This window comes from Amphibalanus amphitrite, unplaced genomic scaffold (genome assembly GCF_019059575.1).
Source record: "Amphibalanus amphitrite isolate SeventyFive unplaced genomic scaffold, NRLGWU_Aamphi_draft 000366F_arrow, whole genome shotgun sequence".
Taxonomy (NCBI): domain Eukaryota; kingdom Metazoa; phylum Arthropoda; class Thecostraca; order Balanomorpha; family Balanidae; genus Amphibalanus; species Amphibalanus amphitrite.
In genome coordinates, this window is record NW_024881860.1 from 350,363 (window position 1) to 371,398 (window position 21,036).

Genomic DNA, 21,036 nt, shown 5'->3' on the forward strand with positions numbered 1-21,036 from the left:
TTACAGGACGATTCGTGTTTGTGAACGATTTGTTCTGCCGCTATTATTATTAGCCAAAATGTTCATGCCTTCGTTATATGGATTCCAGAAGGAGTGAGGTTTTGCACGGCATGCGAACTAGGAGCCGCGTTATTTGACTTGTCTGTATCTTTTATATCGCAAATGACGTAATTTGCGATCTAAAAATGTATCGCAATAGGCTTCAACAAGCAACACGCGTAGGCTTCAATGACGGCAAACAACGGCGCATTTTTTGTTCGTTGTGGAAAGCATGACCAGACAGGACAGACGACCGGCGAACTGTTTCAAAAATTCCAGCGGTGAGCATTCCACTTACATTCACCTGTCGTGCTGTCTGTAAGAAAGTTTGTTTACGACGGTGGAGCGACAACTGCGAATGGTGTCGTGACGATGATTCCTAGGGTTCATGGCCGGCGTTTATTTCTAGCCTGCTCTAGCCAACCACTGTCATCGTTTGCATGTGGTCTAGAATGCCACATCGGCGGGCATATTATGCCGTGCTGAATGGCTGGTATGCACCAGTCACAATCCTCGATGCTGCGACTTGTGACGAAGTAAATAATTTTACGAAGCTGGCACCGCTGGGGGTTAAGCATTCAACCCGAATTACATTGGCCGCATCCACAATAACACCTTATTAGAGTAGGACTGCGGTGACGGGATGACCGTGCTGACTGCGGGGTGGTCCTCTTATTCCTGCCTGGATAATGACTGTTTCTGCTCTCGGTCACCGCAGACCGCCCCATCTCACCCCTTCAACACCTCGGCCCATTACCGCTGCTGGGAGACCCGTAATCACCGCAGCTAACCCCTCCCCTCTCCTGACCGGGGTATACCTCTGTCCCTCCCACTGACCCGCACTGACCCGGCCGGCCGTCAGCCATGCCCCGGAGCGCCGCGGCCGGCCGCCCGCCCGCCCGCCCGTCTCGGTCGGTGGCCTGCCGGGCCGCGCCGCCGCGTCAGTCAGTCGCCAGGCACCGCAGCGATGGGAGGTGGAACGACGCTGGTCTGTGGCAGCGGCGGAGGCGGCGGCGGTGGCCGGCCGCCCCCCAGGGCCGACAGGAGCGCCGCCGACGTCAGGTGGGTGACGTCATACTCTGACCCCGTGGGATAGGGGATAAGCCGTGACAGCATACTCGGCCCTTGGGATAGGGGATAAGATGCGAGGTGAGAGCTGGTCCACGTGGGATAGGGGATAAACTGCGGCATCATACCCGACATCCGTCGGATCGGGATTGACTGTGAAGTCAATAAGTCATACCCGACCCCGTGGGATGAGGGATAAGCTGTGACGTCATACCCGGCTCCCTGTGCAATGCCGGGGTAGGCTGTGTCATCATACACGACCCCGTAGGACGAGGGGTAAGATGTGACATCGTACCAGCCCCTTGAAACGAGGGATAAGCAGTGACATGCATCCGGCCCCATAGGATAAGGGATGTGCTGTCACGTCATTTGTGGTCTGTGTGTCTCAGCACGATCGAAACAAAAGGTGCGGCGGTGGTCAGACGACTCTGGCGCAACGCTGGAATGTCGATAATCGTCTCATTATACGGCCAGAGTTGCGTCGTATTGGCCCTGAATGATAAGTACGGACGTCGTAAAAAGTCGCTACATTCAATCTTTGTGGAGTTATGTCTGCCCTGATAAGATATGCAGTATGTATACCTTCTCGTATCTTTGTTGAGTGGGCGTGTCAATAATGAAATCAGTGTTTAAACGGTCCGGACTGCCAGACTGCCTGACTCGGCTGTTTGAGAGCCAATATCGGCGATTTCGTGTGTTATACCGTGTATCTGACTATCTGACTTATAGATGTTAGGACGGGTGACACTGTCCAGGTGATATGCGTGTGAGATGGGAGGGGTCTGATCGATAAGGACCGGTCTATGTTGGGAGGGGCGGGAGCGACCGTGACCCGCCAGTTACGGTCGGAACCTGTCCTAGCGGCGGCCGTGGTCGCGACTCGCCCCTCAGGGTATCTTCTGTCCCGTGTTCGTCCCGGTCCTGTCGTGTCCGCCTCATTTAAAATCACCTCGAGTGAGCCTGAACTGGCATTGTTCCGTTCATTTATGCCCGTCCTTCGCATTCCGGACCTGACCTGACCATGACCTCGCGCGTCTACCATATCCATGCCTGACCATTGACCATTTTGCTCCGCCCTGCCCCGCACTCATTTCATTCATCCTTGCCCTTACCTGAGCTCGTTACGTCCGTTCCTACTTCCTATCCCGACCTGAACCACACACTTCTACCATGACCTGTGGCACCCCAAACTAACCCCGGCCCCGATTTGCATCAGAGCGTTTCGCACCATGGTCCTTGACCATATTCTGTCGATCGGAACGTTTCGGTGGAGAGCTGGAAACAATTTGCCAGTAAATCGCATGCGCCTATTCCTCGCTAGGTTTCCTTTCAATCTTTAGGAGAGCATGTGAACTGTGTGTTTTCACCATACGGTCATTATTTGTTTGCTGCGCTGATCGACAGGCGCGCGGTCAATGACAGGTGTGTCTGCAGCTGCGAGCGGTGGGAAGCGAGCGTAATGAGCGGTGGCGATATATGTAGTCTGTTCCCACATTCCAACACCGCGAGTCATTTGGCCACAGCGTCTCTCAGAGAAAGTTCCGTAGTCGCTGCTGATGATGGAAAAGCCACCCTCAGCCATCGAACGGGCATTCCTCTATAGGTATCACGCAAGTCCGCTATGCTGGTATCTTGTTCCTACCCTCGGGGAAATGTAGAGGCGCCGGTCTGAGTCGGTCACGGAAGGTCATTGAATGGCAATCAGACCAACATTCCTGCGGTTAAGTGGTCAGATGTCTGTGCTGGGGAGTGGTATGTTCGGTCAGATGTGGGGAGTGGCGTGTGTTCGGTCAAATGTGTCATGTGGGGACGACGTGTCAGTCAAAGCCGTGGTTGAGGAGTGTCATGAGTGTTAACTGTTAGACCAGTGTGGACGTTATGTCATGTGTCAGAGCGCTGAGAAAGGTGTCGGTGTCAAAACAATTTGAACAGTCTCAGTCAGTCTCATTTCCCGGGTTATTGGTCGGCTTATACTTTATACCCCCGATGGTGCGTCAGTTGGGTTCCGTGTTAAAGAGTTCGTCGCGTGCCGGCCGGCTCCAGTCGGCTGCGCACCTCCGCTCACCGCTCTCCTGTCGGCTCCTTCCGCTTCCTGGCATTGTCTGCCGGCGGAGGGCCCATCACCGGGCACCGTCTCTGGCGCGGGTGTGAGGCGGCCGCTCGCCCTGCACTCCCAGCCCGGTCCGGCCCGGTCCGGCGTCACCTACCCGTGGTCCACGACGTATTGTCCATGGTCCCGGCAGCGGGCGGGCCGGAGCGAGCGGTCGCTCACCGTCACCGCTCCCCATTCCGAGAGCAGCGGTGTCGGACCGTGCAGGGGCCGTCCCAGGGCGGGCTGTCCTGCCGGATCAGTCACCCTCCGCTGCAGTGTGCCGCCGTCAACCGACCGCTGTCCGCTCACCTCACCTCCGGAGCCGTGAGTCCGAACCCAAGGCAGTCCGAGCCGTCATGTAAACATGACATGCGCCTGCAGCCCCACGATCGCCGGACGTACTGCATTTGCGTGCATAATCCAGCACCTATAGCAGGCAAACCAGGGGATGGAAATGCGATATGCAACACAGGGCTGTACCAACAGCAGGGGGCCAGCTCCGTATTTGGAGCCTCTAGATGAAATGGCACGTAATTCGATCGAGCAACACATAATTTGTCGGTAAGTAAGAGTAGTTACGGGATTAGAAACTGATTTCAGAAACTGTGCCACTATCAGTGTGATCTCCGCCGAAATTAAAACCGCATCAAGAGATTGCAGCTAGTAAGGTTCTTGGTACTGTTTTGGTGCAGCTCGGCCCATCCGGTATGCCCCAGGGACGGCTCTGTTGTTCACGCTCGATCGGCGCTCGCTCGGTCTGCCGTGGTCCCGGGCCAGCTCCGCGCGTCTCCACTCCCTGCCGCCGACCTTGGAGACTGCCGCTGGACTGAGTGTACGTGCTGTCCCGTCATCCAGCGTCTGTGTAGCGCCCCGGGAGAAGGCTGTTTACTGGCCGTTGGAGGGCATAATCGGGGCTGTGGCAGGACATTAAAATATTGGGCTGGACATAGTGCCCACAGTTGGCCGACTCTGCCCGCTATCCGCTATAGAGCTGTCACCGTGTCCGGCAATTTTCCAATCGTTCTTTGTAGGTTTAAGCCTGCTCAAAACATGTCACATGGTGACCTGTGCTCAAATCCCGTACCGATGTTCTGCGTCAAATGTAGATATCATTCTGCTGTGCCCATCGGGAGGATCGTTTGCCCTATACCTACCAGTCCATGAGAATAGTCGCCTGCTTGGCTATCATGAATCTGGCTCAACATGCAATTTAGGAAGCGTTTTAGACACACAGCCGCGCCTCCGTGGCGCCTCTGAGCGCTGCCGGCCGGCAGGGCAGTGTAGTGGTTGGCCAGAGGCGCTTGTCCAGCCGGTGCAGGGTAGTGTAGTATGTAGCGTGTCCGCCGGCCGGGCACAGGCGCTCACCAGCGGCAGCATCCTTGGTGCTCCGGCGGCCCGGCATCGGGGAATCCGCCGCCAGCGTTTAGACCGGTTTGGGCCGCCGCCAATGTCGGACCACGGTCACTGCCGAGATTTGCTACCGAGGGCTACTGCCGAGACTAGTTATAAGAGGAGAGACTCCCTTATAGTCACTAGTACAAGGGCTTGTTACAGAGACTGCTTTACGGAGCTCCGCTTTTGAGACTCTCTACAGAGGTCCTGCTGGTACGGGGACTCACAGTTGCTACTATACAGCGACCCTGAGTAAATTGTTCCAGCACCCTCACAGGGAGCAACGATAAGCTGTCAGAGGGCACGCACAGAAAACCTCAGCTGCTCTTGTACAGGGACCGGCAGTCGATATCAATGTTAGCGGTTGTTACTGGACAGGACAGACGGCTAGAGTTGGGGTTCGTGTACAGAAGCAACTGCGGGTCCCCGTACCCAAATGGCAGCACTTGAAATCGTCGCTTCGGTCTAATCTGTGATGCTTTTTCGGAGCGCGCCAACACACTGGCCATTTTCGAGATGGGATGACGTAAATTTGTGCCGATGGAGAGCTCTTCTCGTTTGAACGGACATATACGAACATTTAATGCTGACAAGATTCACCCTTATTTTATAATGAACCGTCTTTATTCTACTCACGTATCTAAGCGATGTTTGCCGCCTACGTCAATGGGTGACGGCTCCCGGCGGCATCTTTATTCAGCCGTAGTACGCTGAGTTGGGCGCGCCCCTGTCCACAAGGGCGTGTCAGACATGACCTGTTGCATCACACCGGTCTGCCGCTGCTCCGTGCCGACAGGGGAGGAGGTGGTCCCACTCCCGCTGCTCCGTGTCGACAGGGGAGGAGGCGGTCCCGCTGCTCCGTGTCGACAGGGGAGGAGGCGGTCCCGCTGCTCCGTGTCGACAGGGGAGGAGGCGGTCCCGCTCCGTGCCGACAGGGAGGAGGCGGTCCCGGTACTCCGTGCCGACAGGGGAGGAGGGCGGTCCCGGTATACTCCATGCCGACAGGGGAGGAGGCGGTCCCGGTACTCCGTGCCGACAGGGGAGGAGGCGGTCCCGCTGCTCCATGCCGACAGGGGAGGAGGCGGTCCCGGTACTCCGTGCCGACAGGGGAGGAGGCGGTCCCGGCACTCCGTGCTGACAGGGGAGGAGGCGGTCCCGGTACTCCGTGCAGACAGGGGAGGAGGCGGTCCCGCTGCTCCGTGCTGACAGCGGAGGAGGCGGTCCCGCTGCTCCGTGCTGACAGCGGAGGAGGCGGTCCCGGTACTCCGTGCCGACAGGGAGGAGGCGGTCCCGGTGCTCCATGCCGACAGGAGAGGAGGGCGGCCCCTCCACTCCGGCCCGCTCCGCAGTCCGGACACGCTCCTCCCCGGAGCAGCCGTGACCTCCGCCCCGGAGCCCAGAGCTCGGTCGGTGCCGGTACGATCTGACCTTGTCCGTCACCGACCCGGGTCTGAGTCAGGATCCGCACAGTCGGTCTGTCTCTCTGAAACTCCTAAAATACAGACACTGACGTGGGTGAGCTGTCGGTTCAGCAGCGACTCGAGACGGGAGCGGTCCGGTAGTGGCTACCGCTCCGTCTGATCCCCCGTCTGACCGCCCACTTACGGTGCCATATCCGCGGTAAGTCGTCCACCGGCGGCTCACAGGCCACAGCCCACAGCTGGGCGCGGAGAGTCCCGAGATCCGTGGCTAAGCGGCGCGCTCTGAGTCTGTTCCGAAAGACCAGCGGACCATGGTCGATCATAAAAGATCATAACGGGTTACATTAGACCACAATGGATCACCCTGGATATACTGGACCAAAAGGACCACTCAACGGACTACACAAGACCGGCGAGAGCCGTCGCCCGTCCCTCCCAGACCCTGAGCCCGAGCGTCGAGCGGCCGCGACTCGGCGGTGACGGCGGCTCAGAGCCGGCTGCCGAGCCCCAGAGCCGGCTGCTGATGCATATTTCATGAGCCGACACCGTGCAAACACGGTTCCAGTGGCGTTTGCGTCATTCCGTCTAAATCGCACGGAAAACTGCAGGATGCTGGCCCAAGCAGCTGGCTCAGAGGCCGAGCGCTGAATGCCGGGATCCCGGATATCAGACAGGATCCCAAGTTGGGCGCTGGATGCTTCGCATTTCAACGTCCCATTGTATACTGACATATGAGGGAGATATTCGATACCCTGCACTTGATGGAGCGCTGGGCTTGCCATGTTGACATTGCGCAGTCAATACGACTGTTGCGGGACGCCGGATGTGACTGAGAGAGGTGTGTCAGAAACACAACATCCCTCGCAGCACGGAAATTCGATCACTAATTGGGCGTTTATTTGACGGGGAAGTGTGTGCAGACCGGCACCACCGCCTGGCTGGCGACTGCAGTGAAAAATGTGGCTTCGAAGGTCCACTGCCGTATATGGTGTGCCGAAAATAGTCGACAGAACGTCTGACAGCTAATCCCAGTGATGACGACACACGCTGTTTGATGATTTCGGGCACATCATCCAACCGATCTGTTCAAACGTCAGCCAAACCCGTGAGGGCTGTCTGCAGTCTCTGGGGGCCTGTCGACCATTCTCAGAACCTGAAGGGATAGCAGGTGCTCATTCCCTTTCTAAGCACTGTTGTAGCGCGACAGCGTAGACATTGGATTGGAACCGAGTCCCAGTCGTTGATCGCCAGTCGGGACCGCCCACCGACTCACAAACACTCGACCACAGCCGTGGCGGCGCGTCCCACCTCGTCGCTGTCGGCGCGGCCCGCGGCGCGTCGGGGTGTCTGGGAACGGTGTCAGTGGAGTGGTCCGGCCGGGGAGAGCGCCCGTCATCTGTCGCTGCTGCCGCCGACACCGCCCCCGCCGCCGGGCAGCGACACTCTCCCCGGCCGCCGGCGCTCCGCGCACCTCAGGTGCGTGACCGCGCCTCCGTCCGGGGGCGGGGTGCGGCGCTAATCTTACCGGCTCGAGCCCTCCGCGAGCATAGCTGGCCAAATACAGCGGCCCCAAATACAGACCACCCGGCTTCCAGGAGCGGCCCAGCCGACTGCCAATGGCCGAAAACGGAGCGAGCTGTTCGTGAAAAAACACTGCGATTGCATGATCTGCATGTCTATGCGCCAGGCGCACACTGGCTGTTGCCTGGCCATGAAATTACCGGCACCTGCTGCCGAACAAAAGTGCCTGACTGGAGGCAGTCAATCTGACAAACACCAACACTTCGAGAGGCTCTGGCTGGGATGGATAGACCCGGCTGTGTAATGGCTCCATTAGCGCCGAGCCCCCTAATTAGTGATCGGCCGGGTGGTGCTGGTGTGGCGCCTGCGGTCGGTTCCGGTGGGCCGTCTCGACTGACCACTGCGCCATCGACGGCCCGTCTGTAAACACTCGACTAACGTAAACAGCCGTACACTATCTCTGCGCTCCGTGAGTCACCGACTGTCCATCAGTGCATCCCTGAGTCAACACGGTCCAGTCGTCAGCGATCCGTCACCGAAGTCACCGAGGCGTCACCGGCCGTCACCGGACGGCGGGCCCTCAGCGGGCGTCATCGGACCATTAGCCGACCATCAAACGGCCGTCCGCGCGGCCTCTGTAGACGTTCCGGTCAATCAAATACTTCTGACGACTGTTTGTGCTAGGTCGTAGCACCGGCAGTGCGCCCCAAGGCAGTGTTACCGGCAGAGACGCCGCGGGGTCACGGAGGGTCGCAGAGGTCACGCACGGGTCACGGCCGGTTCGGACGCAGGGTCACGGTTGACTGCCGTTCCGCTGCAGAGTTGGCAGCGGCCGTGAGCACGGCTCGGCACGGTCCCTCAGTGTTTTCGGCTCGTCTGCTGCGAGTGGAGCGGGGATGACTGGTGAGTTGAGCCGTGACCCTACCAGCGGCGGCAGCGGCGGAGGAGGCCCCAAGGCGCGGCCGTCGGCCGTCCAGCCGTCACCTGCAGCCACTCCCCACCGCTCCCACCGGCAGCCGTCGACGTCAACAGAAAAACGTACCGGCCACTCCCCGCCTGTCGGCTGCCAGCATGTTCAAAAACGCGCTGACATCACAGCCACTGCCATAAGGAGCAAAAAAGGACCGCGCTCCTCACCGAGTGGCAATTAAAATGGTCGGCACGGTACCGGGAAGAGGATGTGTGCTTTGGCGGTCGCCGGCCCTTGAGGCACGAGTGTCGGCGGCGGCGGAGGTAGATGAACTTCGAGCACTGTCATTCGGCGCTGACCAGTCGAGCAGAGCCCGGACTGTACCGGAGAGAGTACTGAGGCTGTTACGACCGGTCCCGTGGCCGTGGCCGTGACCCCGTCACGGTCTGGCTGGCCGCCGGACTGCGGTGCACAGGTGCACGGGATGGGCAGCGACAGATGCTCTCGAGGAGCCCCGAATCCGGGACCATCGGCCGCGGTCCGGCTGTCACGGGAGGGGAGGGGGCTCAGCCACATGATCTGTGCTATTACATACTCTTTGTTGGGAGTTCAGACGATCTCTGCCGGCTCTGTAACTACTCTGTGTCATCGGCCGCCGGCTATGGGCCCTGAACACTCTGCCAGACAGGCGTGCCGCGTGGGTGGCAGCAGGTGCAGACTCCAGGTCAAGGCGGCGCGGCGGGCTGATCAATATGTATATCTGCTGTCGGCTACTCTGTAATGTGTGGTTCGGTTGGACTGGGTAACCGGGACTCGGTGGACGTGGTGGTGCTCGATCCCTGCTATTTGATGGAGCGGACACCTGCAGTGGCGTGGTAGCGCTATATCAGGCTCCAGCCCGGCCGAGCGGAGACCAATTTGGCCCCAGCGAGACAGGGCCGAGACCGGGCCGGGCCGGGCCGTCAGCCGAAGGCCGCCGTCTCCGCGGCCCGGCCGTGGTGTGGCATTTCTGCCGGCGGCACGGGCCTCCCCGAGAGTTATGGAGTCATTGGGAGGCCCTGCGACTGTAATGAGCGGCAGTCGGGCAGCTCGGCCGACTGATCTTCCTGGATGCCGGTGCAGGGAGACATGAAACAGCGGCCCTCGGGCTGCGGCTGATTCAATCTGGTCCGAGCTGCGCGGTGAAATAAATAACAAAGATGTGCCGAGCTGGTATTGCCGGGCCTCTGGAATGTGGCAGCAAGCTCCGGCTCGATGGCGTGCGGTGGTTCAGGTTAGAATATAGGTATCAAGGGCTAGAACCACGTTTGGAATTCGAGACACTGGAACTTCCATCTGCCGTGACCTTTCGTGACCTTCTTACACTATAAATTGGCCAGCTGTTTGCACGATTCCAGGCTGTACCCACGGAAGTGACTGTAGTTTGCTGTCTTACAACCGCATGAATCTCACGAAAGCCGTGCTACGTGGCCTTCCATTCGCGATAAGGATCGGTTCACATGCGCTTCAATCCGCGATCTTGCCAGTATTCAACCAGCTGTCGACTGTTGGCAGCTCTGTTTTCAATGTCTTTGAAATGATCTAGTTTGTTCGGTCGTTAGCGGCCGACGACGGCCGTCGGTCCGTGCTATCGCAGCAGTTCGGAACGCGAGCCGGAACGGCAGTTTTACGCCACCGGTGCCGAGTGCTCATTACCAGAGTCCATACCGAGCGTCTGACAAAAATGTCGGCCCGTGCCCGATCCGTGTCTGTGCGGGGTTGGGCCCTTTTTCCGGGACCGGCTGTCAGCAGTGGCCATACAGAGCTACCGATCGGGGCCGGCAGCGGCTCTGCTAACTGGCCGGACGCGCGCTGTGCAGGGGATTTTTCCACCTCCTGTCCGGGCAGCACCTGTCAATAGCTCGTCACGAGACTGTCGCTGGGCGGACCGCGGGCCACCTGAAGATTTATGCGGAGTAAACATTTCGACAGAAAGTACAGCACTGCGGACATGGCACGGAGATGTTCCACTGATATGAATCATGTCAAACAACTGCAACGTTCCTCAGACACATGCGTAATATGCGTTTGTCGATTGTCCGACCTCTGAATCAATAGCCAAATCCGTGATGTGTGCCTCACATGCCCTCTTCAATCTCCATTGGCCCGTATATCGTATTCATATCTAGTCACCTCCGTCGGCCTCGTGCGCGCAGTCCAGCGCACATCCTCTCCCGCCGGCCGATCCACCGCTACCCCGCACCTGGGCAGTCACGAGGACAGGCGTTTTTGTCCTCTCTTGTCCGCCCGTCTCGGAGAAACAGGTCGCACGTGAGAGACGTCCCCGCTATCACGCGTCGTTACCCCAGGAAACGGTCACCGCTCATCTACGCGTGCGGCGTGCCCGATGCGGTGAGCCGCACAGGAGGTAACGGGACGATTGGTGGAGCTCCGTCTGGGGACGGGACGTCAGTTTATTCCAACGGTGACGGCCGATCATGGGCTGCGACAAGGTCACCTCATGGGACTCGGCACTGGTGGACACTGCACGGTGGACGTTGCCACAGGCTGCTTCTGTTAAAGTTCGGCCACTGAAGGTTGGACAGGACTATAGGGAGGCGCCGCTATCAAAGACACAGTCCTAGGTCTATGAGGACGATTATCACTCACTAGCCAGCTGCTCGTGCCCCGGCTGGTCTCCGCTCGGGTCTCATTGATGTCCGTCGTGCGTCTCTTTATAACTGTTTATGTGACCGTCAACTTTAAATGGCCACACGTCGATGGCTGAGTGCAGCGTTGATGGAAGAGTAAATAGACGGACACCACCGTCTGGCTCCGTCCGTTGGCCTGTCCAGTGAGTGTCCTAGGAGCCATCTACGGGCCATATATTGCGGAGTTCGTTCTTCCTGTATCGTTGTCAGGCCATCGCTCCTAGCGTCTCAGCGCATCTGTATCTACCCTCCTGAATTCCGATCAGTCCATTTAACACTGATACTGTAGTCACTTCCGCGTGTAATTGTCCCGCTCAGAGCCGAGACGGACGGTGCTTCAGATGTCATTACCAGGACCTGGGCGAGCGGGACCGGGACCGGAGCTTCTCACTCGTGACGGTCATTTAACAGGACCTCAGATGGACGGACAGACTGACTGACTGACTGGTTGACTGACTGACTGACTGGCTGGCTGACTGACTGACTGACTGACTGACTGACTGATTGACTGACTGATTGACTGACTGACGGACGGGCAGACTGGCTGACTGACTGACTGACTGGCTGACTGACTGTTCATGACTAGCAGTCATATACCAAGTGATGAATGACGAATGGTTGCACGACAAGGAACACGGAAGTGAACGAATAAACACTTGTTAGGACACGTGGCTGGCTGCATTCCGACACGATGCTACAGCATACCTTCGGCTGGTTAGTCGGGACGGTATGTCTGACGGCCCACAGCGGCAGTTTTTGCAACCTTTGACGGCGCCAGCGGCCAGCTCCAGTAGCCAGACTGGTCGACCAGCCCCGCCGTAGGGCGGAGTATCTATATGGTGGCGTCTATTCTCGGCTCGTTTACAAACGTTCTACATCGCGAGGTTCATTTATGGCGACTCTGTGCGCCAGGTGTCAACATTCCTGCAACTGAGATTCGTGAGAGGTGGTAGGTAGATCGTCTGCACTGTAGTGTCGACGCAGAAAAATTAAACGGCGACATATTTGGCCGACGTGTGGGCAGAGAGCTGGCCCAATGTACCCAATGAACCTGCCATCAGGTTCTTCTAACCCACGCAACTCAACACCTATTGATCTATTTATTACGATATTTCCTACATCAAGGACTCAGTCTTTAAAAGTTACTGCACTCCGTATTAATGGAAAAAAATAAAGGAATGAAATTTATAGAATGGCCCGGTATAGATTGTGCATTAAATCACCTAAATTAAAATAAAGGGTACAAACTTGTAACGTGCTTATAAGAGTAATAGTATGCTTCTTCAGTACCTACATCTGTTATTTTACCTTCGCACTTCTGCTCTTGCTTAGTGGAATGGTTAACTTAAAACTACACATTCTTGCCACACATGAACAGGATGGCGACTAACTATGTGTTAGGACAAGCAGACGGCAACGAGCGTTCAGCGGCGCCCTAAGTGCAGTATGGGGTGCGGTGTGTGTGTGTGTGCAGAGTCGCAGACCGGGACCGCAGCCCGCCACCGCGCCCTCCCGGAAGTGGCCGCGCGGCGGCGACTCTGAAGCCGTCTGTGAGATACGGCTGCCTGAGATCACGTCGGCTGGGCGCTGCAGCTACTGAGATAGCCGGCGGGCTGTGTGAAGTGCCTTCACCGCTGCTGCCGCGGATGGCGCCCTATCGGCGTCACTGGCGCCGGGAGCCCGGTCTCTGCTCCCGCTGCCGGCGGCCCGCCGAGGTCACGGTCCGGGTCAGGGGCGGGGTCACACCGCGCGCCACGTGGGCCCGCAGTTCAGCTCAATGAGACCGCTGACAGTTGGGCTAGTCTAAGAGCTCGGTAGCACGGCGATAGTTGGTGGAACTGCGGTATTTTGGGAGTGGAGCCTGCAACCGTGACCTTGGTGCGGGAGAGATCGTGAAGAGGGAGCGGTCAGCATAAGCATATTTGATGCAAAGCGTCATGCATGTCTGACATTACCTACCGCGACTCTCAGGGTGCCGCTGTCCTGACCTATTCCACGCCCCTCGGGGTGCACTTTTCCTAACCCGATGTCTCCCTCTTCGCTCAGTATACCTCCGATCTGACCTGACCTGACCTCTCTTCCCTCAGTATTCTGCCGTTCGGACCCGACTTGACCTCAGTTCCCTCAGGATGCCGCAATCATGACTTGACCTCCCGTTCCTCAGGATGCCGCCGTTCTGACCTGACCTCCCCCTCCCTTCCCTCAGGATGCCGCCTACGGGAAGACGCCGTGCGATGCGCTACATTCTGCGTCGGTCCACCGATGCCCCTCAGCTGAGCAGTCTGCAGTCGCTGGACGGTGACCTGGGCTGTGGCCGGGAACAGGACGCGGAGCCGCCGGCGCCGCCGACCAAACCCAGTGAGTCGCCGCACCGCGCCAACATAGTTCAATAAAGTCTCTCTAGTCTGCCCGGGTGAATGCAGAATGGACAGACGCTTTTCAATCGTTCTTAAGTTCCGTTTATGAATGGAGTGTATTCAGTGAATGCATTTACCTCATGCTGACGGACTCATGTACCTAATCGGCAACACGTTTTATTTCGGTCGACATGTTGCATTTGTATTCACCTCTTATTTATTACGGTTGAAGCATATTACTAGAGGCATGCAGAGGTGACAGCTAACTAACTAGTTTTATAAGTCGCGCTCGATGGTATCGGTATGTATGCGGAGCACTTCTGTCCTCGCCCAGCCGTAACAAGGTGGTCGAGTTGATGCAGTGGCACATGATTTACAGCACGACACGTCCCATAACACGCTGTCAGTGATATGAGTCACACGAGCGGACAAATGAACAGCATGAGTCGGCAGCGGATGCGCCTTATACAGAGCGCGCTGGGCGGCGGTAAATATTTCGCAGTTGACGGGTGGTATGTGGGCACCTCAGCGCTCTGTCAGGTGCCGAGGTTGCCGCCAAACGGGCACATCTGGGGCATCAGCAGTCAGCACTCAGCCGCCAGCACGGGAGGGGCGTGCGAAACTCCACCATCAGCCGTAACTCCGCGCCGACGGAATGCCTGGCCGCAGATGTGACCAAATTTAAGACGGATTCGTGCGGCTGAGGCCTGAAGTTATGGAGCTTGCGTGTCAGATATGCGTTTCCGCGAGCCGAGCTCCATATGTAATGTGACGTATCGTGATCGTGAGTTGGCCGAACAAGAGCCTTGCTGTAAAAGTATAATGTTGTTTAGTAATTGAGATGCATAATGCATACCGTCGTTATATCCACCGGAGAAACGCGATGTGAAGGTCACACAGGCTTCCTCCGGATGCCTAATGTAAAATTAATCAACATTGTTGTCTCAACTTTTGGAAAGTTCATGGATAAATCACAGGTAACATCGTTGGGCCATGCGGCACAGCATAAATACAGGGGGACACTGGCAGTGCCATCTAGTGGTAGTCATAGGTATCGAAAGATAACGTCTGTCGTTGCAGATTCTCCGTAACGTTGGAGTCAGTGTTTTAACTCGGTGCATTAGAAATGGAGGTATTTGCAAAAGTACTCGAATAAAATATCGAACCGTAGGTAGGCGATGCCCACAATGACTGCACTGACTTCCACGCCATGAGGCAGTTCCGGTCCTGATCTGGCCTCGGGACTGCCTAGGCTCCGTAGTCCAGACTGCTGACGCAGGTCCAGCTGGCGACAACTAATCCCCGACTCCAAGGCCGAGCTCCGTGACACAGACGTTTGTCGCTCTTAGTTTCTGAATGCTAAGCCGCACTTATCTGACCGCCTAATCCGGCGGCGAGGCGTCAACTGCGCCGGCTCGCGCCGGATCCCATTAGCGTGTGCCTCCCTCCCTCCCCAGCGATAGCCGTCAACACGCGCTGATCTGTGTGTCTGTCTGTGCGGCAGGTTTTTCCACATGGAGTCGGCTGGTGGGCCACAAGTGGAGCCAGCTGCGACGGGCAGACTCTCGCGACCGGCTGACCGCCGCCGAGTCGGCCCGACACTCGGTCACCGACTCGTTCGCGCTGACGGCTCCGCGCAGGAAACCGCCCCCGTCCGGGCGATCCGCGGCGACCTCCGGCGGTCAGCGCAGCTCCAGTCGAGACAGCAGTCTGGAGCGGGGCAAACTCGACCGCGTCGAGTCACTCAAGAATCTGTTCCTGCGAGCTCGGGAGCCGCGAGCACGCACTGGGCGGGAGCGTTCGGCGGCGACGACAGCGACGAACATGCAGCGCTGCTGCTCGACCTCTCTTCTGTCGACGTACGTACCGGCTGAGGACCCCAGCGATGACCTGGACCTGGGTAAGAGACGGGAGCAGCGGCGCTCCAGCGGCGGCAGCGGCGGCGGCGGGGTGAGTCTGCGGGAGGCCGGCCGCTCTGCCTCGCTGGGCGGCGGCGCGCTGACGGCCCTGCCCGAGGAGGCGGGCTCCACGCCCGTCCCTGTGGTGGTCAGCACCCTGGAGCGGCCGCGGCGCCGGCCCTCGGCGCGACAGGAGGCCGGCTGGCGCACCCGCAGCCTCTGGCCCGGACAGATGGACGGCCCCACGGCTGATGACGACGGTGACAGTGACAGCGGCATCCTGAACGAGCACTCGGACGGCAGCTCGACACACGACTCCGAGTCGGGCAGCCTGACGTCTCAGCGCACCGACTCGGGCGCCTCGTGCGAGGGCGGCGGACTGGGTAGCCTGGGTGGCCGCCGGGAGCGGGCTGTGGTCGAGGAGGACACCGCTCCCGGGCGGCGCCGCTCGGCCGGCTGGGGCGCCCATACGCCGGAGTCGCGGCCGGACCGTCTGCCGCCGCGGCCGCCCGTCTGGATGGGAGCAGATGAGGAGGGTGACGCCACGAGCGGCGCGCTACCGCCGGCGCCGCGCCGCTCCACCGGCGGCAGCGGCAGTGGCACGCCGCCCACCCGACCGCGCCGGCTGGCCGTGCTCGACGGCCGCCGCTACCGACGCGCCTCATCGATGGACGGAGGGGGCCTGGGGCGGCGGCGGCTGGCGGCCTACCCGCCGGCGCCGGCGTCCCGCTCGCCGTCGCCGCCGCCGGCCGGACCGCAGTTCCACCTGCTGCGTATCGCCGCCGCCGACGGCGAGCCGCTCGGAGTGGACATCGCCGAGGATCCGACCGGGGAGGAGGACGGCGACTTCATCGTCACTGGCATCGAGCCCGGCGGCCTGGCCGACAGGTGAGCTCGCCTGTGCCTGACCTGACCTGACATCACCTACCTGACCTGATCTTTCCACCCGACCTGAATGGACCTAAACGGCAGGCAAGGATACCCTCCGACCGTTAGGGACACTTTATGAGCAGGGACATTACATAATACGACAGGCAAAGGCATTTTATGACAGGCAGAGACAACACCCGACCTGCAGCAACTGAGGCACACACAAATCTCCACCGGTTATGATACAGCGCGGACCTCCTGTCTCGAGCCGGACCCGAGATGACGATCTATTCTCGTCCGATTCCACACAAGGCCGATAATACTGGTGCGGAGACGTCCTCTGCAGACACAACTGACAGTGATGCTGCTCCGATGAATAACCCAGTGCCTGTCCGACATGGCATTACAGCTGTCACGGACACGGGCCTTCCATGAAACAGCCAGTTATACCTCCCGCCTAACAACCCACCAGCTCAGCCAACCACCAGTCCTGACCATTGGCGACGCCGCACCTGTTTTCGATACAATCTCGTGGCGACCAATTCAGCACCAGCCGGGCGCGGCCGTGTCCCTGCTCGTTGGGAGCCCGTGTGCCTCAGCTGATGACATCACTACGGGTGATCTCACTGCATTCGGCAGTCGCACAGACGGTCCAGCGGGCCGCACACACGCTCGGCTCCATTCCACGGAGACGGTGCCGCACCGAATTGGCTCGGGCCGGCGCGGTCTTTCGAATGAGGAAAACGGGACGTGGTACCGAGCCATGCGTGAGGACGTGGTAACTTCCCGGCTATTAACCACGATAAACCATGTGCAGCAAATATGACATATCGTACTGCACAATATATGCCTATGCAGTAGGCATACATTATAACAATTATGACCCGTCTGTGTATATGAAACTCCTTAGCATTTTAGCTAGCCTGCCGTGTCTGCCGCTCCAAGGACGGCGTCTGCGCTGCTGCAGTCTGTGTTCCTGACCTCTCTGCGGCGTGTGTTCCTGACCTGTGACGTCCGCCGCTGCAGGGACGGCCGGCTGCGCTGCGGTGTGTGTTCCTGACCTGTTATATCCGCCGCTGCAGGGACGGCCGGCTGCGCTGCGGTGACGGCCTGCTGAACGCCAACGGTCACCGGCTGCGCGGCCTGCCCGCCGCCGAGGCTGCTGACCTGCTGCGCGGCGTCTCCGGCCGGCTGGAGCTGGTGCTGAGCCGGCGGCCCGCCTCCCCCGACCAGCGGTACGTGACGGTGGTCTCCACCTGCGGTCAGCTGGTGCTGGACGCCGCTGGACCCGGCTGGACGCCGCAGGAGCCGGCCGGCCGGCGCAGCGATCCCAGCCAGCGGGCCCGCACACTGGGCGCCGGATACCGGCGGCGGCAGCGGCACCGACGCGACTCCGACTCCGACTCCGTGGGGCGGAGACAGACGGAGCCCGAGTCACCGCCGCCGGCCGGCCCTGGGTCCGTGGCAGACCCGCCAGACAGCCCCGACACGGGCGGCACCACCTGCAACGCCAGCACCAGCACCAGCCCCAGAATCAGCACCAGCACCAGCCCCAGCAGCGGCCTGTGCACGCTGCCGCGTCGGCCCCGTTCGCTGCAGCTCAGTCTGCGCACAGTCATCTTCGAGAAGGGCCGCGGCAGGAAGAGCCTGGGCTTCAGCGTGGTCGGCGGCACGGATTCACCGCGCGGCAACATGGGCATCTTCGTGAAGACGGTGCTGCCCAACGGCCAGGCGGCCGAGGAGAATAAACTGCAGGAAGGTGAGCTAACCTGCTACGGTCACCATAGCAGGAGTGCCAGAACAATTAACAATATAACAACCTATTCACATATAAGCAAGTTTATGATGGTACAGTCTCGAATGTTCACAATGGTCGGTCTATCATAAACTCACATAAGCTTCAGTTTCACAGCATTCTTTCCATCTCGCAGCCCCCGACTTATTCCATAGTCTCATAGCATGTCATACTGTTTCCTAAGTTCTAGCCTCAAAATTCCATAATCTGCAATATCACGATATAACGGTTCCACCTCCCCATAGCCCCTGCGGTGCGCCACAGGCACAGTCTCGCTGAATTTCACAGCGTTAGCGACTGGATAATGACTCCGATCAATAGCTGAGCCGGACCACGGCGTCATGAGGTTTCCCAATCTCGCGTCCAGCTGCATTAAACGTCACTGCCGATAGCCGTTGTGAAATGGCGCCTGTCGATACCAGCACCGTAGCGGTGGTGTTACGAAATTGGCATCATCGAACACCCTGTCAGAGCCAAATTTAACAGCGCGCACTGGTCCTGATCGGGCGGACACTCGAGTTCTGGCTCGAGCTCCACCCGCGACTGTGACGCGACCGACCCTCGTATGCATGTCTGAGTAGCCGCCGCCGTCCTTCCTCATGCATAGTGCAGCAGTCTGGACGGAGAGTTGCTGCTCATCTGATGTGTCCTGTAGTTATTCCTGTCGAGGGTCTGTGGCCTGTGAGGATGAAAGGCACACATCAGATGAACAGGGGCATCGTATGCTGTTACAGTGTAACCGCGTGTTTGTGGAGTGGATGTATCGCCGAGACCTGTGTCTGTGTTCCCGTATGCTCCCAACACTGGCTGACCTGCCACTGTCTGCCCCGCGATTGTGCTGACACCTATGAAATCTTCCAGCTTGTAGCGCAGCCCACACACAGCCTAACCGAGTGCATACTCTAATGTGGGCGCGTTCCATCCCCACAGGCGATGAAATCTTCTCTGTGAACGGCGAGCCGCTGCGGGGCTGCTCGCACGCCGAGGCCATCGCACTCTTCAAGAAGACAAAGACGGGTCTGGTGGTGCTGCAAGTCGGTCGGCGGGTCCGAAAGGGGGTCGGGTGAGTACGACAAACGGATCACACTGCTGTCAGTAGTGTGGGGTTCATTGAGGTTGGGCGGCATTGGTACTTGCTGAGACATAATGCTAGTCTGGAAAGATTTGATGTGTATTGGGTCTTGGGGAGGCCTGTAAATACTAGAGGTTCCTGGAGGTCTGGGCCCTGTTTCACCGGTGATAGCAGCACGCTACTATCAAATTGCGCGAGCTGGCGTAATGTGATGAGGTCACACTACTGACGTTTCGTGTAATCCGTGAGCTGCGTTTGGAACAGAGTTGCTGTCTCGTTGAATGCGTTTTCTAACATTTGTTTGATCGCAAGGCCGTGAAGATGTTAGCAGCAATATTTGATGACATCACACAGATTGACGGCGTCATGGTTTGTTGATGTTTCCATGGAAACCCAATTTGACACGTGTGATAGCAGCGTGCTGCTGTCACCGGTGAAACAGGGCCCTGGTCTGATTGGCCAGACCACTTTGCCCCTGGTGGCCTCTGGTTGAATCAAAGGTTCAGTTATAAAGGCTACCGTCTCAGATGTCTTCATTGCGGTGGTTATTGTCGGTGCCGCATCAGCGGGCTAGATGGCGCTGGCTGCGGGTTGTGTACTCGCCGTTTACGCTATGTCGTCTGTCCCGACAGGTCCTCCAAGTCCAAGTCGTGTGACGAGCTCGACCGTCTGGGCTAGCGTCCGTCGGCGTCACCCTATCTACGTCATCCGCTGGTCGGCTCCGTGAAGCGAGGAGGGAGCTCTAGCCATTGTCACTGGCCTGGTCTGCTCGGTCAGAATCGCTCCGAGAAACATTGGGAGTGTGGACAAAGAGGTGCCTCCATTGAAGCGATAATGAGTCGGTGTTGGCTGTCAGTGAGAAATCAACAATGCGCAGTGCGCGGGTACGTCAGTGTATAGCCGGTCGCGATGCTGGCAGTTTTAGCAATTAGCTAGCTTTGTTTTATCGAGACGTTAGTGTAGTTAGTAAGCGTACTTTTATGTAGACGTAGGCAAAGTCTATGTGGCGTTGATCGCAGCTTATTGAGACGTCTGTGCATTGTATCAAAACGTCAGCTGAGTGTGACGTCAGTGCGGGTCAGTGTTTTATCGGGCATGGACTGCTGGCTGCGTGGGGTGATATTACTGTGAGCTCCCGCCTACCTTCGCTCGCCGGTTGTTGCTTTTTTGTGTCTGTGTGAGCAGGTAGAGCAGGTAGGGAGGGTAGAGCGGAGGGTGCGCGAGGTTAGAGTCGCTCTCTGGCCTCGGATCTCAGAGGGAAGCTGGGGGGGGGGGGGGGGGGGGGGCCGTGCGGGCCTCTGCGGGCTGAGCGAGGACTGTATGTCTGTGTGCTGTCTAGTCGACTGCGCTTGGCTTGTGTTGACGCGCTATGTATGTAATATGTATGCCCCGGGCACCTCGGGTCGGGGTGCTGCGGAGGTCACCTCTATTTACCGCCCTTTCACCAGCCAGCTTTTGCGTGAAAGTAATAAAAATCGCTGTTTTACTATGGGTGTCAACTTAAGTAAATGCCAGTGCTCGTCAACGACACTGTGATGCATGTTTCGTACGTACAAGCAATAACCCCTCTCGGCACTAAAAAGAAAAAGAAATCAAGGTATAGCAGGTCGAGGTTTACAAACAACTTCAACAGTAATGGTTGCAGACCAGCGAAAACTATTTGGGCAGATTAACGTTTTTTTCTTGTAGACACGCGTCAAATATTTCTCCAATTGCTCTTTATTGAAAAGTAAATTTAAGTACTGACGCCAGTTAATGTTCCGTCACAATCAGTCGGATCAGCTAACATATCGCTATATTTCACACTCCGTTCCGGGATGATTGTTTCAAAACCCGACTCGATGATCAATTCGGTTAGGAGTTATTGACAAAAGCACCGTCTTATCTAAAGCTATTTTTTACGTGAAGCAT

At 58.2% G+C, this 21,036-nt stretch overlaps 1 protein-coding gene across 1 annotated transcript; it reads left to right on the plus strand.

Moving 5' to 3' along the window:
* Positions 1–988: 988 nt before the first annotated feature.
* On the plus strand, positions 989–20,611 carry LOC122389644. Its single transcript, XM_043381853.1, has 6 exons — positions 989–1,101; positions 13,340–13,491; positions 14,995–16,276; positions 17,341–18,017; positions 18,984–19,116; positions 19,758–20,611. The coding sequence occupies exons 1-6, from the start codon at positions 1,007–1,009 to the stop codon at positions 19,801–19,803; spliced, it is 2,385 nt and encodes a 794-aa protein (XP_043237788.1). The 5' UTR covers positions 989–1,006; the 3' UTR covers positions 19,804–20,611.
* Positions 20,612–21,036: the final 425 nt, after the last annotated feature.